Below are 21600 nucleotides of genomic sequence, written 5' to 3'. Positions count from 1 at the left end.
GGCACAGGATTGGCCTACATGCATTTAAAAAAAACAAACAGAGTATTTGGTTACAGTGCAGGGATTTAATCTGGGCTTTTTCATTTCACCTGTAAAGAAACCACATGTCCACACTAACAGCAGGACAAGCGGCTGCCTATGTTACAGTGAAATAGATACATAGACAACATCTATTCTTCTTGCAAAACACAAAATTCTATACTCAGGTCCTGGCTGGTGCATAAAGGGAACTGTGATTCTTAAATACTTTATTCTGGAATATGTTCTCTTGTAATTTTTCAGTCTACCCAGTTACTCTGTCACTGATCGTGACTCTAAGAAATAAATACAAATAATTATTTATGATTTCACTTCAGCTTTAACACTTAAAACGTTCTGTGCTGACTGGATTCTGTTTGCTAATGACAAGCACAAAGTCCCTCTCCTAGGATAAGTACATCTCTAGTTCATATAAAATCAGAATGTAGATTATTCACCTAGGAAAGCACAGAACATGCAGTGCAGCCAACAGCTTATAATTTCAAAGTGAATTATTCATGTTTCCAGTCGATAAGACCATTTTTCTCTCCTTAAACAACTGACTACTTCTCATTTACATGCTGAAGTTGTGCATCGAGGGGAAAGGGAGCAAAGTTAGCTAACAAGATTGGCACCAACTCCATTGGTGCTCCAGGACTGGAGCACCCACGGGGAAAAAAAAATCGTGGTCGCTCAGCACCCACCAGCCACAGCTGTTTGGTGGCTGCCACCAATCAGCTGTTTGGCGGCTGGGGGAGGTGCTTGAGGACGGGCAGAAAGCAGGGAGTGGTGGGCGGATGGGACCTTGGGGGAGGTGTTGGAGCAGGGTGGGAAGAGGCAGAGAGAGAGGGTGGAGCCTCAGGGGAGGGGCAGAGTGAGAGCGGGGCCTTGGGGCAGAGCAGGGGTGGAGCAACCCCAGGGGCAAAAGAAAACTCGGTGCTTATGGCTAACAACATTTGATCTAAGCATTTACACATACAATGAGAGATGTTACTAGAAATACTTTGCTCAAAGATGGAATGTAAGTTAATCAGAATCATCAGTGGATCATGTTCTTTACTCTGCCATTCAATACAAAAGGCAATTGCTTCTATAGCAACTGCCACATCTCTTGGCACCATGATAATTCTTCAATCAATGGTACATTGTTAGGGCAGATTCCAGAACCAATGGATGTGAAATCTGGATTTGTTCAGCAGCAGAAATCTGCAGGGGAAATGCACTCAAGTGCTGAAGATCTACACCTGGCTATCAGCACCAGTGAGAGCTGATGCAGTGATGTAGCTGAGTGGATGGGGAACTCAGGGATGGGGTGTACACAGTGGAGTCTCTTTACTTCAAGTACACTGTTAAGAGAATGTCTCTGTCAGCCATGAACGGCTTGCCAGGCGGGGGACTGTGAGCCAGGAGAGAAGCTCTCAGAACTACACTTACGTGGATCTAATAGTTCAAACTCCTGCATAGAAGGTCTGATCCAAACCTGACTGAAGTTCACTGGACTTTGAATCAGTCTCAGGGAGCAGAGGACCCATGTTTGGCTGGGGTTTTGGGTGCATAATGGTTTGAGTGGCTAAGGAGGATTTAGAGAGAGCTCTATGTTGTATAATGATTTCACAACACAGAGAGCCGCAATGGGGATTTTAATAAATGTACACATAGAAATAATTGGAACACGTTATTGACTCACCCACTGATGGCAATGAGGTATTGCATTCATGGACCTAAAGTAAAATGTGATTATGTAGTTATAGGGATTTTGAAGGTTATCTCAACTAAAAATGATTTTCACTTAAATCATTCAATGGGTGGCCATAAAAAGGAGAAAAGCTATTTAACAAAATACTATCCATATACCAACACCTATGGCTTCATGTGGATGAAGTTTAAAGCCTGCAAACAAATCTCATACAGATTCGTACATTAGTGGAATAATATGACAAACATTTTGTTTCCGCAAGTACAGAAATGTCATATTTCATCTAATCTTGGTGTTTGTATCTAAACTTTACAGTATAATAGAAACAAAGATTTTTGTGTTACGGATTTAAAATAAACTACGTGTTTTTGAAAACCTAATGGACCCTTTTTATGTTGTAATATGAAATATCTCAAAGTTTTCTGAAAAGAAGCAATTTTCTATATCAGATCTTTTTGATCAGCATAAGAACTCATAAGTATATTATCAATATTAATGGAGCACTGCGACTTTAGGAATAGTTTTGTAGTCTCTTGAAATGATATGTAAAATACAGCATTGGACGTACTCCTCTTTGAAGCAACTGCTGCTTGTAAAATCTAATAAGATGAAAATCAGCAAATCTATTTGTCAATTTCTCATATGAGAGTCCAGTTCATACACTTGTAGGGTCGTTTTCAGCCCATTTGGAATTTTCCTCCAAACTGATATGTTGAAAAAATCCTAATTTTCCTTGATAGGACCAATTACTGGTTATAGCATAGTGGCTGGTACTTTATGATGTTTTCAAATAACCTACAGTAGTTGTACTGCAAAATGACTCAATTTACGTATTCACTTTTCTCCCTATGATTTTTTTCTTCTATTATAGAATCATGATTTATAACAAGAATATTGATCCTTTTTCATCAGTGCTAAGATAGACAGACAGTCACTACGGTCTAGGGCAGGGCAGGGCAGGGCAAACTTTGTGGCTCGAGGGCCACATCATGGTGCGAAACTGTATGTAGGGCCGAGTAGGGAAGGCTGTGGCTCCCCAAACAGCCTGGACCCCGCCCCCTCCCACTTCCCCACCCCCTGACGGCCCCCCTCAGAACCTCCAACCCCCTCTGCTCCTTGTCCCCTGACCTCCCCCTCACAGGATCCCCCACCCTAAACCACCGCCCCCCTGGGACCACCCCCCCATCCAACCTCCCCTGCTCCCTGTCCCCAACTTCCCCCCCGCCCCCATCCACACCCCCGCCCCCTGACAGGCCCCCCGGGACTTCCATGCCCTATCCAATGCCCGTTCCCCATCCCCTGACCACCACCACCACCCCCCCAAGAACCTCTGCCCCATCCAACCGCCACCTCCCAGGACCCCCTTACCATGCCACTCAGAGCAGCAGGAGCTCGCAGCCCCACTGTGCAGTGACGTAACTGCAGGGGAGGGGGGACAGCAGGGGAGGGGCCGGGGACTAGCCTCCCCGGCCAGGAGCTCAAGGACCAGGCAGGACGGTCCTGTGGGTCGTCTGTGGCCCATAGTTTGCCCACCTCTGCTCTAGGGCCTCAGCATTTCTCCTCCGCTATAAACAAAATTTTGCAGCCTTTTTGTATTACACTGGCAGAGCAGACAGTGAAATCCAAAAAAACGTGCTGCAATTTGAACCTATGGCACGATGATGCCAATCACAGAAGGGGGGGGGGGGCGGGAGGGAACTTGAGATGTCATCTAGCCCAGTTCCCTGTGCTGAGGTAGGACCAAGCAAACCTCGACCATCCCTCACAGGTGTTTGTCTAACATGTTCTTAAAAAACCTCCAAATTATGGGGATTTTACAACTTCCCTTGGGAGTCTATTCCAGAGTTTAACTACCCATTGAGTTAGAAAGCTTTTCCTAACTGCTCATCTAAATCTCCCTTGCTGCAGATTAAGCCCATTACTTCTTGTTCCACCATCATTGGACATGGAGAACAACTGGTCACCATCTTTATAACAGCCCTTAACACTTTTGAAAATTGCTGTCTGGTCCCCCCTCAGTCGTATTTTCTCAAGACTACAATGTGCCGACTTTTTAACCTTTCCTCATAAAAGATTTAGAAAACCTGATTTATCATTTTCGTTGCTCTCCTCTGGACTTCCTCAAATTTTCCACAGCTTTTCTGAAGGTTGGGGCCCAGAACTGAACACAGTACTCCAGCTGAGACCTCACCAATGCTGGGTGGAGCAGGAGAATTCCCTCCCATGTCGTACTTATGACACTCCTATTAATACACCCTATAATTATATTAGCCTCTTTTTTCACAACTGAAACACATTGTTGACTCATTCAGTCTGTGACCCATTGCTGTCAGAATCGCTGGCTGAGACAGGAGCAGATGCAGGCTGGAGCAAGGACGGGCTAGAATGGCAGCAGGCAGGGGCTAGAGTTGAAGCAGGAACAAGGCCCAGCTAGAGCAGAAGTACAAGCAGGAGCAAGGGCTGGCTGGAACTGAAGTACAGGCAGTGTGTCAGAACTACCAGACAATGAGAACATTCCCAGCCAGGTAGTGATGGTGAGCAGACCAGAGAAACTTCTCCCCTTAGGAGTCTATACATTTGCCTTGGGATCACATGAGCGGGCTCTGGCCTGAGGATTGGCTAAACCCTGGTTGAACGGCATGGGGCCTATCACAAGACCTGCAGGTAATTGCTGTGGATGACACATCATACTCTCTGGCTCAGGGATGACTCATCAGGCTTGGGCAGGCTCAGAGGTAACTCATGGACGACTCATCTCAACTATAACTTCTAGATCTTTTTCAGCAGTATTACTGCCTACCCAACTATTCCCCACTTTGTACTTTGTCTCATTTTTCTTCCTAAGTGCCGTACTTTGCACTTGTCCAGTGAATTTCATCTTGGTGATTTCAGACCAAAATATAGCACACTTTCATAATACCACCTAGTTCTGATATAGTACTGTCATAAATATAAAAGAGAAGGCTAACCACTTTAAATCCCTCCTGGCCAGAGGAAAAAACCCTTTCACCTGTAAAGGGTTAAGAAGCTAAAGATAACCTCACTGGCACCTGACCAAAATGACCAATAAGGAGACAAGATACTTTCAAAGCTGGAGGGGGGAGGGGGAATAAAGGGTTCTCTGTCTGTGTTGCTTTTGCCGGGTCCAGAGCAGGAATGCAGCTCAGAACTCCTGTAAAAAGTCAGTAAGCAATCTAGCTAGATATGCGTTAGATTCTGTTTTGTTTAAATGGCTGATAAAATAAGTTGTGCTGAATGGAATGTATATTCCTGTTTTTGTGTCTTTTTGCAACTTAAGGTTTAGCCTAGAGGGATTCTCTATGTTTTGAATCTGATTACCCTGTAAGGTATTTACCATCCTGATTTTACAGAGGTGATTCTTTTACTTTTTCTTTAATTAAAATTCTTCTTTTAAGAACCTGACTGCTTTTTCCTTGTTCTTAAGATCCAAGGGTTTGGGTCTGTGTTCACCTATGCAAATTGGTGAGGATTTTTATCAAGCCTTCCCCAGGAAAGGGGATGTAGGGCTTGGGGGGATTTTGGGGGGGAAAGACGTTTCCAAGTGGGCTCTTTCCTGGTTATATTTTGTTAGATGCTTGGTGATGGCAGCAATAAAGTCCAGGAACAAAAAGGTAAAATAGTTTGTACCTTGGAGAAGTTTTAACCTAAGCTGGTAGAAATAAGCTTAGGGGGTTTTTCATGCAGGTCCCCACATCTGTACCCTAGAGTTCAGAGTGGGGAAGGAACCTTGACAAGTACCTTTCAACCATAGGTCTCAATGTGCTTTACAAAGGGCTAAGAATCACTATTCTCATTCTATGGAGGCACAGGATGGTGAAGTAACTGGCCACAGGACAAGTGCCAACAGCTGAGCCAGGAACAGAACCTAGCTCTCCTGAGTCTCAGTCTACTCTCCTCAACATTATATGTAACAAGCATATATTACCATAATGTTGAAAACCAAAACTTTAAAATAGGGAAACTGCAGGCGGTGTAGAATACCGCAGGGGTAGTCAGTTAAAGTGAATGGTACAGGGCAGCTTGACTGCAACAAGTTCATTCCCTGCTTTCTGAGCTACTAACAGAAGCTATTTTAAAGTTCTGCTCCTACATTACATGCTGTCCAAGGGTGCGCTCCTCCCTCTTATCTCTTCTTTTCTTTTCCCATCTGGTGCCTGAAAAGAGTCCTGAGGGGTTGACAGTTTCCGTTTAATCATTTCATCCTTGTGTATGGGAGAATCCTGGGCACCATGTGGTACAGCTACTCCTCGGCTAGAATTTGTGACTATCCGCCTGTCCCCTTATCTGCTTTGGAACCCGGCTCTGGGTATCTTGCTTTTATTTTTTCAGTGTTTGTGTTTCTGCAAAGAAAATTTCTAAGTAATTCCTTTTGCTGTGAAAAGGGGCAGAGTTTGTCAACACACAGAAAAGTGCATTGCCCCCCCCCCCCAAAAAAAGAAGAATTTTTCCCTGTGGGGAAAGGAGGTGGAATGGGGATGGGAAGGGGGCAGGGGCGGGTCGAGCACCCACTGGGCAGAGGGGAAGTCGGTGCCTATGCATGCTATGACACTTTTGTATTTCTAGGGTTGATTTTCTAAGCAAGTAGTTTTTAAGTGAGGTGAAACTTAGGGGTATGCAAGACTAATCAGACTACTGAAAGGGGTACAGTAGTTTGGAAAGATTGAAAGCCACTGCTGTAGAACACCCTAAAACAGACAGAAACCAATGTCACTAGTCATAGTTATAGGGGAGGTGCTAACAACAGGACTTAGAATGGAATCTGGTTACAACCTTAACAATGAAGGGATTTCTGTCCCTCCATAATACACAAATATATGTATGTATTACACAGACACACAACCTCTGAAGTAAGTTTCAGAGGAAACTTGATCTGAAAAATCAAACTACAATTTTTGCTTCTTCCACCTCTTCTAGTCAATAAAAAGTCTAATCAGCATCTAATTGGCTATCTTCTTGATTATGCTGGAGGCAGAGTAGCATCCATCTTGCTAATATGAATCCGTTGCCTCTGGAGAGCTAACAAAAGTAAAAATGTTTTCCGACAGGAAAATAAGCAGATATGTCTCAAAGACACAACAAGCAGAACCGCTAAGAAAGAAGGCAATATCTTTATAATCACTGGTGATGTTTTAGCTATGAATTGAATCACTTAATTAAATCACTCATTAATTGAATCACTTAGGACCTGATTCATCTCCCACTGAAGTCAGGTGGAGTCTTTCCACAGGCTTCAATGGGAATTAGATCACTAGAATCCAAAAACTTATTTAGAGGACAACTCTGGAGAATATATCTTCCCAGTAGCCATCTCAACTCTGACTGGGAGCAATCACCCTTTCTAAAGGTTTATCGTTTAGTCTCTCTTCAGGCTCACAGCTAATGTTACCTAGACTGCCAGTCACTGTATTAGTCAATTGTTGTCAGTCATTTCTAAACATGTTGAGATTCTGTAATTAGAACCATTAACAATGGGATTTCACAGATGTAGATTACAAGCTTTCAAAAGAGAAACTGCAGACACAGGCAGTGGGGAAATATTTAATAACTACTTATCCTCTAATTAAACAAGGTACGGAACTCTAAGTACTGCATGCTAAGCACTGCTCTAGCATATGCTTATCGTAACCCTACAGAATTATACTAAAATGCTAAAGTTCCAATCAGAGCTATTCTTAGCCAAGATCCATCTCACACACAGATGGAGCAGTTTTGCTGTTTCCATGCTGACACATTGAGATTGTAGCACGAAGGTTTAAGTTCAAATTTATCATAAAATCACTTCAGATAGGACAATGTAATCTTCAAATTCTACTTGAATTTGACACACAGAAAGACAAAACAGACTATGTTGGACTTAATATAGGCAAATAATAACTGAACTGTTTGCTAAAAAAATACAATCCTCCTTAGAAAGACTTGGATTAATCCAGCAGCTCTGGGACTGATTCTCTGACATCACTGGGGAATGCTCAGTAAACACAAGATGGAAGGCTGGAAAGATTCTCTCCACTGTCACCAAATCCTGATAAAAGAAAAAGAGGACTTGTGGCACCTTAGAGACTAACACATTTATTTGAGCATAAGCTTTCGTGAGCTACAGCTCACTTCATCGGATGCATGCAGTGGAAAATACAGTGGAGAGATTTTATATACACAGAGAACATGAAACAATGGGTGTTACCATACACACTGTAACGAGAGTGATCAGGTAAGTCCCCCCGCTCTCCTGCTGGTAATAGCTCACCTTACCTGATCACTCTCGTTACAGTGTGTATGGTAACACCCATTGTTTCATGTTCTCTGTGTATATAAAATCTCTCCACTGTATTTTCCACTGAATGCATCCGATGAAGCGAGCTGCAGCTCATGTTCAGATAAATTTGTTAATCTCTAAGGTGCCACAAGTACTCCTGTTCTTTTTGCGGATACAGACTAACACGGCTGCTACTCTGAAACAAATCCTGATGTTGCTCTACACCAGGATAGTTTCCCAAGACAAGGTTAAGCAGCCACAAGTTGCCAATGTCCTTACTACAGGCGAGGATTATCATTTTGAATGGGGACGCTGGTCACAGCCCTTTCTCCCAGTCATGTCCCCTATACCAGCAGCTGTAAAAAGGTTGATGGCTGCAGGTGTAGGAGATGCTACAGGTAGCTCTACACCCTCTGAGGATCCACCTGTGTGGGGGAGATCAGCCAACAGTTGGATCTGCAGATTTAGGTTGGTTTTCTTCCACTAGAGCAGCAAAAAGTGGCCAGAACAGAGCCCAGGACCAGGGCCAGAGTTCATATCAAACGTTATTTATGAATAAAGTGAAGTTGATGGCTTTTAAACCTGTCCTGAGCATTAATCAGTACACTTGGGAGTCTGAAGAAGAGAATCTCACCACCTGAATAGCAGTTGAGGACCAACGTGCATTGATAGATATAGTTAAGTGCACGGCACAAACATGCACATAGATACCCCATGCCAACAGTCTGTTTTTCTTCTCAGAGAAATCTCCCGTTTCTCACAAAAATAGTGGTTCAGATCCTGAGGTCATACCTTTCACAGGAAACCTGCTATTGAAGACAATGGAAGGGCTGCCTCATTCAGGAAGACTGAATAAAAATTGAGTAAGAACTTCAGGATGTGGCTCATAAAGAACAAGACTTTCACACAGGGACTGGGCCCCAAAGATTGGCTCCAGATCTATCAGCAGCATTCAGGGCTGTTTGGATCTGGGCCCATCCCTCATCTCACAATTAGAGCTGACTAAAGGGCACAATACCATTTCACGGCAAACTTCCAGGTTTCAACGTTTGTTTTTTGTTCCACACTGGAACAAAATGTTTTGAACACTTTCACAAAAATGGAAGAGTGAGTGTGTGTTATAGCCTGTTCTGTGATGCTGGAGACTCAGATTCAAGCCCCTGCTTCAGACCAGAGAGTTTTCCTCCAAAAATCACGCTGAATAAGGTAGAGCAAGAACTTGAACCAGGGTTTCTCTGATTCCATGCCAGTGCCCTAACTAGCCAGCTATAGCATGTGAGAGAGTCACTCTTGCTCTTGAGGTGACCTATGGTACATCAACATGGCAAGGAGACGCTCACAGCAGTGAGTCTCAGAGCCTGGGTCTACAGATTCAGGCTGCAGGTCTCGTGTCTGGGCTTGGGCCAGAGCTCAGGCTCTAAAGCCTGAGCCCAAATGTGTACAACAGCTATTTTTAGAATTGTAGTGCAAGCCTGAGTCTGTAGACCCAGGCTGCAAGACTCAGCGCCACAGGTTTCTGCTTGCCTTGTAGACATATCCTTAGTTGAAACGGAAAGGCTGACAAAATTTCCTTTAGTTGAAAATGTTCTAACCACCTCTACTCATGCTATAACAACTTTCTGATGCCATTTGTTTTCCCCGGCAATCTATATTCACATTCAATACAACTTAAAATGCAAATCAAAACCTTTCCCTCGGCCATTGACTTTTAAAAGTTTGTTCAGCCTTTGTTAGCCCTACAGCTAACCCATTTTTTTAAAAAAATGGAAGATTTAAGTTAAACTACTATAGCTATTGTCGGAAATATAATGAAAGTGCTCCCAGCCAAAAGTCTAAATACTGAAATAAGACGCTGGATCAGTCACTCTTTATAACCCTCCTCATTATGGCTTCTTTGAGTTCCTTTAAATTATAGGTCTGTAAAGGTACCAGGCTTAATTATCTTGTAAGTCACTGTCATGCCTGCCTACTTGCTGAATGCCATGGCACAGAAACGAAGGTTACATCAGTTTTTCTTTTGTTATTTTGTTGCGTATAAAGTAAACATTTCAATCAATTCCCCCGCCCTCCACCCCATCATTTTAGGATTATGTTGAAATTGTATGTGAAAAAGGAAGGAGACACTATTCTATGGACAAAGTGGAACAAAAATCATTGGCATGTAAAGAAGAGACAGCAAAATGTGGGGTAATAATTGGTACAGGCATTGATGTACACTAGGACATAGCAGACCCATATTAAAAAATTTAAGAGCTGTAGGCTGGAATTCATTCCCATGTCACTCTTAGATTTCTAATGAATGTTAAGGATTTGTAGGACCTAAATTACATGTTTACAGTAAGTCTTCTCAGATCCTCAGTAAGGGCCACACCATGGCTGTCTAGCCCCATTGGTTTGCACCAGTAAGGTTATTAGGGTTCGGCCTCTTATGAGCTACCCTCAACAAAGCTGATCTGTGTCCTTGCAGAAGGGCTGTTTTGTATGAATGGTTCTTTTGTTAATATCTGGCCTTCATTGGCATTATCAATTCTCTGTTGGTGCCTAGGAAATATGTAGTGACTCAATATCATACAACAGCCCTAATTTCAAGAGTTCAGAATATTAAAATACTTGGACTATGGGTCAATTAACGGCTATTAGCCAGGATGGTCAGGCACGTAACGTCATGATCTGAGTGTCCCTAGCCTTTGTTTTTCAGAGGCTGGAAGTGGAGGACAGGGGATGGTTCACTCGATTGCCTGTTCTGTTCATTCCCTCTGAGGCACCTGGCACTGGCCACTGTCAGAAGACAGGATCCTGGGCTAGATGGACCACTGGTCTGGCCCAGTATGGCTGTTCTTATGTCTGATGACATCTCTCTTTTAAGGAGGTAAAGCTGTCTAGTGTTTAATATGTTAGTTACATTGAAACGGCAACCCTCCTTGACATTCTCTTGTGAACTTTGGTCTTTTATTACCTTTAAAGAGCCATGATTGTCTTTCCCTCCGACAACTACAACTTCTGCCATATCTTCAGCCTGGGCAGACCGGGCATGGATGAACAAAGCTCTGCCAGCTTCAGTTATATTTTTCAGTGCAACTAAAGATCCATTGGGTTCCACCTTAAAATCTGGGTTAGAAACTTCAAAGTTCAACTTGTCATTCCCCTTGCAGTCATCAAACACCACTGGGAAAGAAGAAGAAACAAGAGTGTAAGTATTGGTCTGCACACAAACTTCAAACATTTATACATGATTTGCTTCTCCACAGATATCATACACAACTAGTTCAAACTATGGAGCACATTTTCAAAGTGGTCTCCAATCAAGCTCTCTGTTTGCATGACCATCACTTTGTGGACAAGCTTGTGTGTGTGCAGTTTTGGAGGGATGCAAGATTTGACCAGGAAAATTGGGTAGCTAAGACATGAATTAATAATTTCAGTCATGGGCATTTTGTGACTACTCAAATCAAGATCACACAAACAGCAAATACATACCTAATTGCATATACTAGGTAGTATCTACAGAATACTTATTATGGAGTTGTTCATGTAATTGGACCTCTAGAGTCTTTAAGGCTAACCAAACAGTTAAAGGTAACCAGTATGTTGCCTTCATGACTGGAATTGGTTGTTTTTAACCTGTGTACATATTCTATTGTAAAAATGTTATATGACAGAAAAGTGTGACAGAAAGCATACTACAGTTTGAAAGTCACTATTAAGATATCTGGCAAAATGTATGAATTCCACATTAAAACTAACCCTCCTTATTGTTTAAAGTTGTAAATAGAAGATAGACAGCCAACTTCCACTGATTCGTCAATGGGAAGTGAGCACCTACCTGCTTCTTATGTTTTTAAAAATCTTCCCCATAATTGTAACAGTGTGAAATGTAATTCAAAATACTGTAATTGTGAGTAGTATGGACTTTGTGTTTGCAGGATGTTTATCTTATTTATTGATTTGAGATCCTTTTATAAAGGGCTGATGATCTATGAAGGTGACTATTTTAGGTTATATAGAATTAAGCGAGTAAGGTAGTTATATTAGCCACCATTTAAAACACAGCTATCACCCAAATACAGGATCCCAGTTACCATTGTGTGGGCACCGTATTTAACAGCAACCATCAATGGAGCAATATAGTTCTTTGTGTTTGTCAGACTTCCACCATTAATAAAACTATGGGGCAGATCCTCATCCTGGTCAAAATTGTCATAATGCCATTGATCCTCAGCCCTAGTATAAATGGTCATAGATCATTGAGAGCACACCAGCTGGGGATCTGCCCCTATATATCCATAGATAGAAAGTGTTTATGCTACCAAGAAACTGTTTTAAGCCTTGTGAAGGTAGACAGTGTTGCTCAGATATACATGTTCTGCATACTTGCTATTGCTCTGCATCTTCGGGACTTTATTTTAATATATTATCATCTTTACCAACAATTCATTACAACACAATTCTTCTTTAAAGAGATCTCTAAAAAAAACATACAAAAGGGAAACAAGAGATTGATGGTAATTAAGAAAGATACTGTGATGAATTACATTAATTTCAAGTGCACAATCAGCAAGCTACTGCAAGTTGATAAGTTATGGGGTGATACAAGTATCTATCCCCATTTCTTTTATCTTTCTTATTTCACAATACAGTGAAAATGTATGCTAGATGTTATAGGTTACATTTGGTAAATGACAGGTTTCAGAGTAACAGCCGTGTTAGTCTGTATTCGCAAAAAGAAAAGGAGTACTTGTGGCACCTTAGAGACTAACCAATTTATTTGAGCATGAGCTTTCGTGAGCTACAGCTCACTTCATCGGATGCATACTGTGGAAACTGCAGAAGACATTATATATACATAGAGACCATGAAACAATACCTCCTTCCACCCCACTCTCCTGCTGGTAATAGCTTATCTAAAGTGATCATCAAGTTGGGCCATTTCCAGCACTAATCCAGGTTCTCACCCTCCGCCCCCCCACACACAAACTCACTCTCCTGCTGGTAATAGCCCATCCAAAGTGACCACTCTTTAAAATGTGTATGATAATCAAGGTGGGCCATTTCCAGCACAAATCCAGGTTCTCACCCCCCCACTCCCCTCCAAAAACCACACACACAAACTCACTCTCCTGCTGGTAATAGCTCATCCAAAGCGACCACTCACTCCTGAGTGGTCGCTTTGGATGGGCTATTACCAGCAGGAGAGTGAGTTTGTGGGGGGGGGGGGAAGCAGAGGGTAAGAAAACCTGGATTTGTGCTGGAAATGGCCCAACTTGATGATCACTTTAGATAAGCTATTACCAGCAGGAGAATGGGGTGGAAGGAGGTATTGTTTCATGGTCTCTGTGTATATATAATGTCTTCTGCAGTTTCCACAGTATGCATCCGATGAAGTGAGCTGTAGCTCACGAAAGCTCATGCTCAAATAAATTGGTTAGTCTCTAAGGTGCCACAAGTACTCCTTTTCTTTTTGGTAAATGATGAGTAACGCGAGTTAATTCAGATCATATAATTCAGTACATGTAGAATGGGTTTTTCTTGAGCTGTGTGAGTCTCCTTAACCATTACAGATTTATACTACAGACAGTTTTGCCCCTAAAGACCTTGGAGATTTAGCAGGTGCTCCTAGCCTTTAAATACTGTGAATACCATTGCCTGCAGTAATTACACACTTCATTAAAATGGAATCTCAGTTACATCATGTCAGCTTTAGACCTCATAATAAACCATGTGATTAAGAAGTCTTCACCACAAACTTGCAGTTGCACCGTAAATCTTTTAGGTTTCTCCAGTTGAGAAAGATGGATTGCATGTGTTTAGTGTGGGGTTTGTTTTTTTTTAAAAGGAGATCCACCCTAGATTTCCAGATTGCTTATTAAACTGCTGGTACAGTGAACTTCTTTTAAGTTCATTGTGGGCTGCTTGCTGTTTTGATCTTGTTTTCCCTTCTGTAGTGGATCTTTAAAAACTGTTGTTGTTTATGGCTACAGACAAGCACCCAGAAATTATAGAAGATCAAAGGCATTAGAGTTATTAAAAATAAAGCAAGCTTCAAAATGATTAACTGGTTAAATCCACTGTTGAGATTATCCTGTTAGGTTCAGTTGTTGTTTTTATAGTCAAGAAATTCCTAGATTCTATCACAGCCATGACCAATACTGGAACCAAAGCTGTGGTCTCAGATACAGAATAATTTTGTACTGTACCATGACTGGACACACACTACAGAGACCATCTACAACTGACTGGCATAACAGACCTGCAGGTAAATTTCTCATATGACCTCATTCCACCAATGCTGTGGATTAAGCATATATTCACAGCACTGCAGTTCTGGGACCTGGGCTGCCAGGGGACTGTAGACCTAGTCAAATTTCCACCTGGAAATCCACTGCATTTGAACCCCACCACCAGAAAATTGCAGAGATGGGAAATCTGTGGCCCTTTGATTCTTCAGTTTGAGTGAAGCTTGTTACCATGTGATGCATTGTGGAGTGCGGCCTAAAATGCACACTAGGGCTGATTTTCAGAGGCGATGGTACCCACAACTCCAACTGATGTCAATGGGAGTGCAGGTGCTAAGCACCTCTGACAAATCAGAACCTCAGATGCTAAATTGAACCAGAAGCGGCTGCAAAGGGCAAGTGGTTACAGTATGTGGCAGACTAAGCACTAAGGCATCAGACTGGTTAAGGAATATCAGCTTGGACAATACCAGGGACAATACCAGCCCCTACCCTCTCAGCCAGCCTGGTGTACTGGGAGAACATAACAACGGCCATTCTGGGTCAGAACAAAGGTCCATCCAGCTCAGTATCCTGTCTACCAACAGTGGCCAATGCCAGGTGCCCCAGAGGGAGTGAACCTAACAGGTAATGATCTAGTGATCTCTCTCCTGCCATCCATCTCCACCCTCTGACAAACAGAGGCTAGGGACACCATTCCTTACCCATCCTGGCTAATAGCCATTAATGGACTTAACCTCCATGAATTTATCCAGTTCTCTTTTAAACCCTGTTATAGTCCTAGCCTTCACAACCTCCTCAGGCAAGGAGTTCCACAGGTTGACTGTGCGCTGAGTGAAGAAGAACTTCCTTTTATTTGTTTTAAACCTGCTACCCATTAATTTCATTTGGTGGCCTCTAGTTCTTATATTATGGGAACAAGTAAATAACTTTTCCTTATTCACTTTCTCCACACCACTCATGATTTTATATACCTCTATCATATCCCCCCTTAGTCTCCTCTCTTCCAAGCTGAAAAGTCCTAGCCTCTTTAATCTCTCCTCATATGGGATCCGTTCCAAACCCCTAATAATTTTAGTTGCCCTTTTCTGAACCTTTTCTAATGCCAGTATATCTTTTTTGAGATGAGGGGACCACATCTGTACACAGTATTCAAGATGTGGGTGTACCATGGATTTATATAAGGGCAATAAGATATTCTCAGTCTTATTCTCTATCCCTTTTTTAATGATTCCTAACATCCCATTTGCTTTTATGACTGCCGCTGCACACTGTGTGGACATCTTCAGAGAACTATCCACGATGACTCCAAGATCTCTCTCCTGATTAGTTGTAGCTAAATTAGCCCCCATCATATTGTGCGTATAGTTGGGGTTATTTTTTCCAGTGTGCATTACTTTACATTTATCCACATTAAATTTCATTTGCCATTTTGTTGCCCAATCACTTAGTTTTGTGAGATCTTTTTGAAGTTCTTCACAGTTTGCTTTGGTCTCAACTATCTTGAGCAATTTAGTTTCATCTGCAAACTTTGTCACCTCACTGTTTACCTCTTTCTCCAGATCATTTATGAATAAGTTGAATAGATTGGTCCTAGGACTGACCCTTGGGGAACACCACTAGTTACCCCTCTCCATTCTGAATATTTACCATTTATTCCTACCCTTTGTTCTCTGTCTTTTAACCAGTTCTCAATCAATGAAAGGATCTTTCCTCTTATCCCATGACAACTTAATTTACATATGAACCTTTGGTGAGGGACCTTGTCAAAGGCTTTCTGGAAATCTAAGTACACTATGTCCTCTGGATCCTTCTTGTCCACATGTTTGTTGACCCCCTCAAAGAACTCTAATAGATCAGTAAGACATGATTTCCCTTTACAGAAACCATGTTGACTTTTGCCCAACAATTTATGTTCTATGTACCTGACAATTTTATTCTTTACTATTGTTTCAACTAATTTGCCTGGTACTGACGTTAGACTTACCAGTCTGTAATTACCAGGATCACCTCTAGAGCCCTTCTTAAATATTGGTGTTACATTAGCTATCTTCCAGTCATTGGGTACAGTAGCTGATTTAAAGGACAGGTTACAAACCATAGTTAATAGTTCCGCAATTTCAGATTTGAGTTCCCCTCTTTAGTGAATACCATCTGGTCCCAGTGACTTGTCACTTTTAAGTTTCTCAATTAATTCCAAAACCTTCTCTAGTGACATGTCAATCTGTGAATTCCTCAGATTTGCCACCTACAAAAGACTGCTCCTAGGTTTGGGAATCTCCCTAACATCCTCAGCCATGAAGACTGAAGCAAAGAATTCATTTAGTTTCTCCACAATGACTTTATCGTCTTTAAGTGCTCCTTTTGTATCTCGATCATCCAGGGGCCCCACTGGTTGTTTAGCTGGCTTCCTGCTTCTGATGTACTTAAAAGAACATTTTGTTATTACCTTTGAGTTTTTGGCTAGCTGTTCTTCAAACTCCTTTTTGGTTTTTCTTATTATATTTTTACACTTAATCTGTCAGCGTTCATGCTTCTTTCCATTTACCTCACTAGGATTTGACTTCCACTTTTTAAAAGATGCCTTTTTATCTCTCACTGTTTTTTTTACATGGTTGTTAAGCCACGGTGGCTCTTTTTTAGTTCTTTTATTGTGTTTTTTAATTTGGGGTATACGTTTAAGTTGAGCCTCTATTATGGTGTCTTTGAAAAGTGTCCATGCAGCTTGCAGGGATTTCACTCTAGTCATTGTACCTTTTAATTTCTGTTTAACTAACCTCCTCATTTGTGAATAGTTTCCCTTTCTGAAATTAAATGCCACAGTGTTGGGCTGTTGAGGTGTTCTTCCCACCACAGGAATGTTAAATGTTCTTATATTATGGTCACTATTTCCAAGCAGTCCCATTATAGTTCCCTCTTGGACCAGATCCTGCGCTCCACTCAGGACTAGATCGAGAGTTTCCTCTCCCCTTGTGGGTTCCTGTACCAACTGCTCCAAGAAGCAGCCATTTAAAGTATCGAGAAATTTTGTGTCTGCATTTTGTGCTGAGGTGACATGTATCCAGTCAATATGGGGATAATTGAAATCCCCCACTATTATTGAGTTTTTTATTTTGATAGCCTTTCTAATCTCCCTTAGCATTTCATCGTCACTATCACTGTCCTGGTCAGGTGGTCGATAATAGATCCCTACTGTTATATTCTTATTAGAGCATAGAATTACTGTCCACAGAGATTCTATGGAACATGTGGATTCATTTAAGATTTTTATTTAATTTGATTCTACATTTTCTTTCACATATAGTGCCACTCCCCAGCCCTGCAGGACCTGTTTTGTCCTTCTGATATATTTTGTACCCCGGAATGATTGTGTCCCATTGATTGTCCTCACTCCACCTGGTTTCTATGATGCCTATTATATCAATATCCTCCTTTAACACAAGGCACTCTAGTTCACCCGTCTTATTATTTAGACTTCTAGCATTTGTGTACAAGCACTTTAAAAACTTATCATTGTTTGCCTGCCCTTTTCTGATGTTCACATAAAGAATCTGACACATTTCTCATCTTATCTGGCCCATACTTTATCCTCTTCCATCCCTTCCTCCTGACTAAAACCTAGAGAATCTCTATCAATAGACTCTCCGCTAAGAGAAGTCTTTGTCTGATCCACATGCGCCTCTGCAACAATCGGCTCCCCCCTGCCCATCTCTTAGTTTAAAAACTGCTCTGCAACCTTTTTAAGGTTAAGGGCCAGCAGTCTGGATCCACTTTGGTTTAGATGGAGCCCATCCTTCCTGTATAGGCTGAGCCCATCCTTCCTGTATAGGCTCCCCCCATCCCAAAGGTTTCCCCAGTTCCTAATAAATCTAAACCCCTCCCCTCTACACCATCGTCTCATCCACACATTGAGACTGAAGGGCTGGCAGATAGCTACTTTAGATTTGATTCTGACCAACAGGGAGGAACTGGTAGCAAATCTGTAGGTAGAAGGCAATTTGGGTGAAAGTGATCATGAAAAAGGAAGGAGTGAGAGCAGCAGAAAAAGGATAATGGACTTCAAAATAGCAGACAAACTCAGAACTTGTATGTAAGGTTCCATGGGAAGAAAATCTAAAATCTAATATTAAAATCTCAAGGAGACAATATTAAAGGCACAACTACAAACTATCCTGATGCAAAAGATTAGAAGAATAGAAAGAAGCCAATATGGCTCCACCAGGAGATCTTTTATGACCTAAAACTCAAAAAGGAATCCCACAAAAAGTGGAAACAGACTAATTAGTAAGGAGGAGTACAAAAGAATATCAGATATATTGGAACAAAATCAGAACTTGCTAAGGTACAAAATGAGTTACACTTAGCAAAGGACATAAGGCAATATGAAGACGCTGTAGAAATACATTAGGAGCAAGAAAAAGATGAAGGAAAGCATAAGTCCTTTACTTAGCAGTGAAGGAGAACTAATGAATGACGACATCAAGAAGGCTCAGGTGTTTAATGCCTATTTTTTTCCAGCCTTTACTATAAAGGTTAATGGGGACCAGATACTCAACACAATTAATGTTACCAACAAGAGGGAAGGAACACAAAGCAAAAAAGAGAAAGAACAGATTAAAGAACATTTAGACTAGTTAGATGTATTCAAGGGGTAGGTCCTGATGAAATTCATCCTATCGTACTTAAGGAACTGGTTGAAGCAATCTTGAACCATTAGTAATTATCTTTGAGAACTCCTTGAGTATGTGTGAGGTCCCAGAAGACTGGAATAGAGCAAACATAGTGACTATCTTTAAAAGGGGGAGAAAAAAAGGGAATTATAGACCAGTCAGCCTAACTTTGACACCTAGAAAGATACTGGAACAAAATTATTAAATCAATTTGTAAGCTCTTCGAGGATGGACTGTTATAAGGAATACCCAGCATGGATTTGCCAGGAACAAATCATACTAAACCAACCTAATTTCCTTCTTTGACAGAGTTGCTTACCTAGTGGATGGGGGAAGCAGTAGACATGATATATCTTGATTTTATAAGGCTTTTCACACAGTTCCACAGGACATTCTCATAAGCAAACTAGGGACATGTGGTCTAGATGAATTTACTATAAAGTGGTAAATTTACTATAAAGTACTATAACTGGTTGAAAGACCATACTCCGAGTAGTTATCAATGGTTTTCTGTCAAACTGGGAGGACATATATAGTAGGGTTCCACGGGGGGGGCAGGTCTAGATCCAGTACTATTCATTAATGACTTGAATAATGGAGTGGAGAGCATGCTTATAAAATTTGTGGATGACACCAATATGGGAGGGATTGCAAACAATTTGGAGAACAAGATTATAATTCAAAAACAACTTTCACAACACAGAAGCTTAGCCTGAACTCAACAAAAATAAGAGCAAAGTACTACACTTAGGAAGGAAAAGTCAAATGCACAACTACAAAATGGGGAATAAATGATTAGGGGATATTACTGCTGAAAAGAATCTGGGTGTTATAATGGACCACACATTGAATAGAAGTCAGCAATGTGATGGAGTTGTCAAAAAGGATATCATCATTCTGGGATGTATCAGCAGGAGGTATTAGTTGTAGGTAAGACCCAGGAGTTAATTGTCCCACTCTACTCAGCACTGATCCAGTTCTGGGACCCACACTATAGGAAAGATTGGATCAAATTGGAAAGAGTGTGCAGAGGAGAGCAATGACAATGATAAAAGGTTTAGAAACCCTGACCTGTAAGGAAAGGTTAAAAAAACTGGGCACGTTTAGTTTTCTGAAAAGACAACGGATGGGGGACCTGTTAACAGTCTTCAGATACGTTAAGGCAGTGGTTCTCAACTGTAGTCCACCACTTGTTCAGGGAAAGCCCCTCGGCCTGCGCCCCTTCCCGCAGCCCCCATTAGTCTGGAGCGGCGAACCGCGGCCAGTGGGAGCCACGATCGGCCAAACCTGCGGAAGCGGCAGATAAACAAACCAGCCTGGTGCGCCAGGGGCTTTCCCTGAACAAGCAGTGGACCACAGTTGAGAACCACTATGTTAAGGGCTGTAATAAAGATTACTATGATCAATTGTTTTCCATGTCCACTGAAGGAAGTAGTAGTAATAGTCTTAATCTGGAGGAAGGGAGTTTTAGGTTCGATGTTAGGAAAAGCTTTCTAGCTATATGGGTTGTTAAATGCTGGAATAGTCTTCCAAGGGAAATTGTGGAATCCCCTTCATGGAGGTTTCTAAAACAGGTTGGACAAACACCAGTCAGGGATGGTCTAGGTTTACAGGCCAGCCTTAGCACAGGAGGCTGGATTTGATGACTGAGGTCCCTTCCAGCCTTAGTTTTCTCTGATGCAGCACCATGAGGGAGTGAGTAAAAAAAGAAGTGTCCAGGAGTAAATGGAGGAGTCAGGATTGAATAGATGGGGGAATGGAAAGTGGATCCTCAAAAATGGGAAAAGCTGCACAAGTGAGCATAGGTGCTAGAACTAGTGGTCCTGCAGCACCACCTGGCTTGAAGTAGTTTCAATTATATACAGGGTTTACGGTTTGGTTCAATGACTCTTAGCACCCCCACTATAAAAACTGTCCCAGCACCACTGCAAGTGAGAGGAGAGAAAGAGGGAGACAGTGAAGGGGTAGGAAGGAAAGGAAGCAGTGAGACACTAAATTTTGGGAAGAGATACATTAAGGGGAAAGATAGAAATGAAAATATGAGGGAAGGAGAGAAAAAACACCACTGGAAAAGGAAGGCAGATAGAGGTGGTGGAAGAAAGGAGAAGAAATCAGACACATGAAAAGTGGCTAGAGGAAAGAAGGATACCACTTATTGGTGAAGGAATGGAAGGAAAAGAAAAGAGACAGAGGATCAAAAAGAAATGAGACATACTGCCCCAAATCCTGCTTCCATTTACTCTAAATTAGCATCACTGTCCTCAGTGTAACCTTCGACTGACAGTTGTCTAACAGAGCAGAATTGGGCCCAGCAGGTTCATTATTTCACTGAATAAAGGTTAATCCAAAATGGTACCATAAATAAGACAAAAGCCCCTGTTGCCCTTGGCCATCCCACTCCCTCCAGATGAATTCTCCAGCCTCCCCCTACTCCTCTCTTCCCCATCCTGCAGGCCCCTGCCAACCAAGTCTTACACTGCAGCAGAGAAAGAACACACTGACATGGGATGTGCTGCTCCAAACAACCTGACAATAATAAGGCTGTATGACACATCAGAGCCAATGCTCTCAGAGCACTCTGTCTGTTAATTGAGACCATGGAGCACTGGTGGTAAGATTCATGTAACTGCAGTTAGGTCCTGATGGAAAGCTCTGTATTAGCCGCCTGCCCTAGTACCAAAAGCACCATATGAATGCAGCTCCTGACGA

The 21600-nt window shown here is 41.9% G+C and overlaps 1 protein-coding gene across 1 annotated transcript in view; it reads right to left on the bottom strand.

Annotated features, from left to right (window-relative positions):
* Positions 1 to 21600, bottom strand: part of CDH13 (cadherin 13) — a 797859-nt gene that overhangs the window by 519302 nt on the left and 256957 nt on the right. The window contains exon 3 of the mRNA XM_084644551.1: positions 10945 to 11153. Within this exon, the coding sequence (XP_084500677.1) occupies positions 10945 to 11153 (209 nt within the window). The remainder of the gene's footprint in view (positions 1 to 10944; positions 11154 to 21600) is intronic.

The sequence above is a fragment of the Lepidochelys olivacea genome, assembly GCF_965140295.1.
Source record: "Lepidochelys olivacea isolate rLepOli2 genome assembly, chromosome: 12".
NCBI classification, from domain to species: Eukaryota; Metazoa; Chordata; order Testudines; family Cheloniidae; genus Lepidochelys; species Lepidochelys olivacea.
This window is presented reverse-complemented; position numbering and strand designations above follow the sequence as displayed.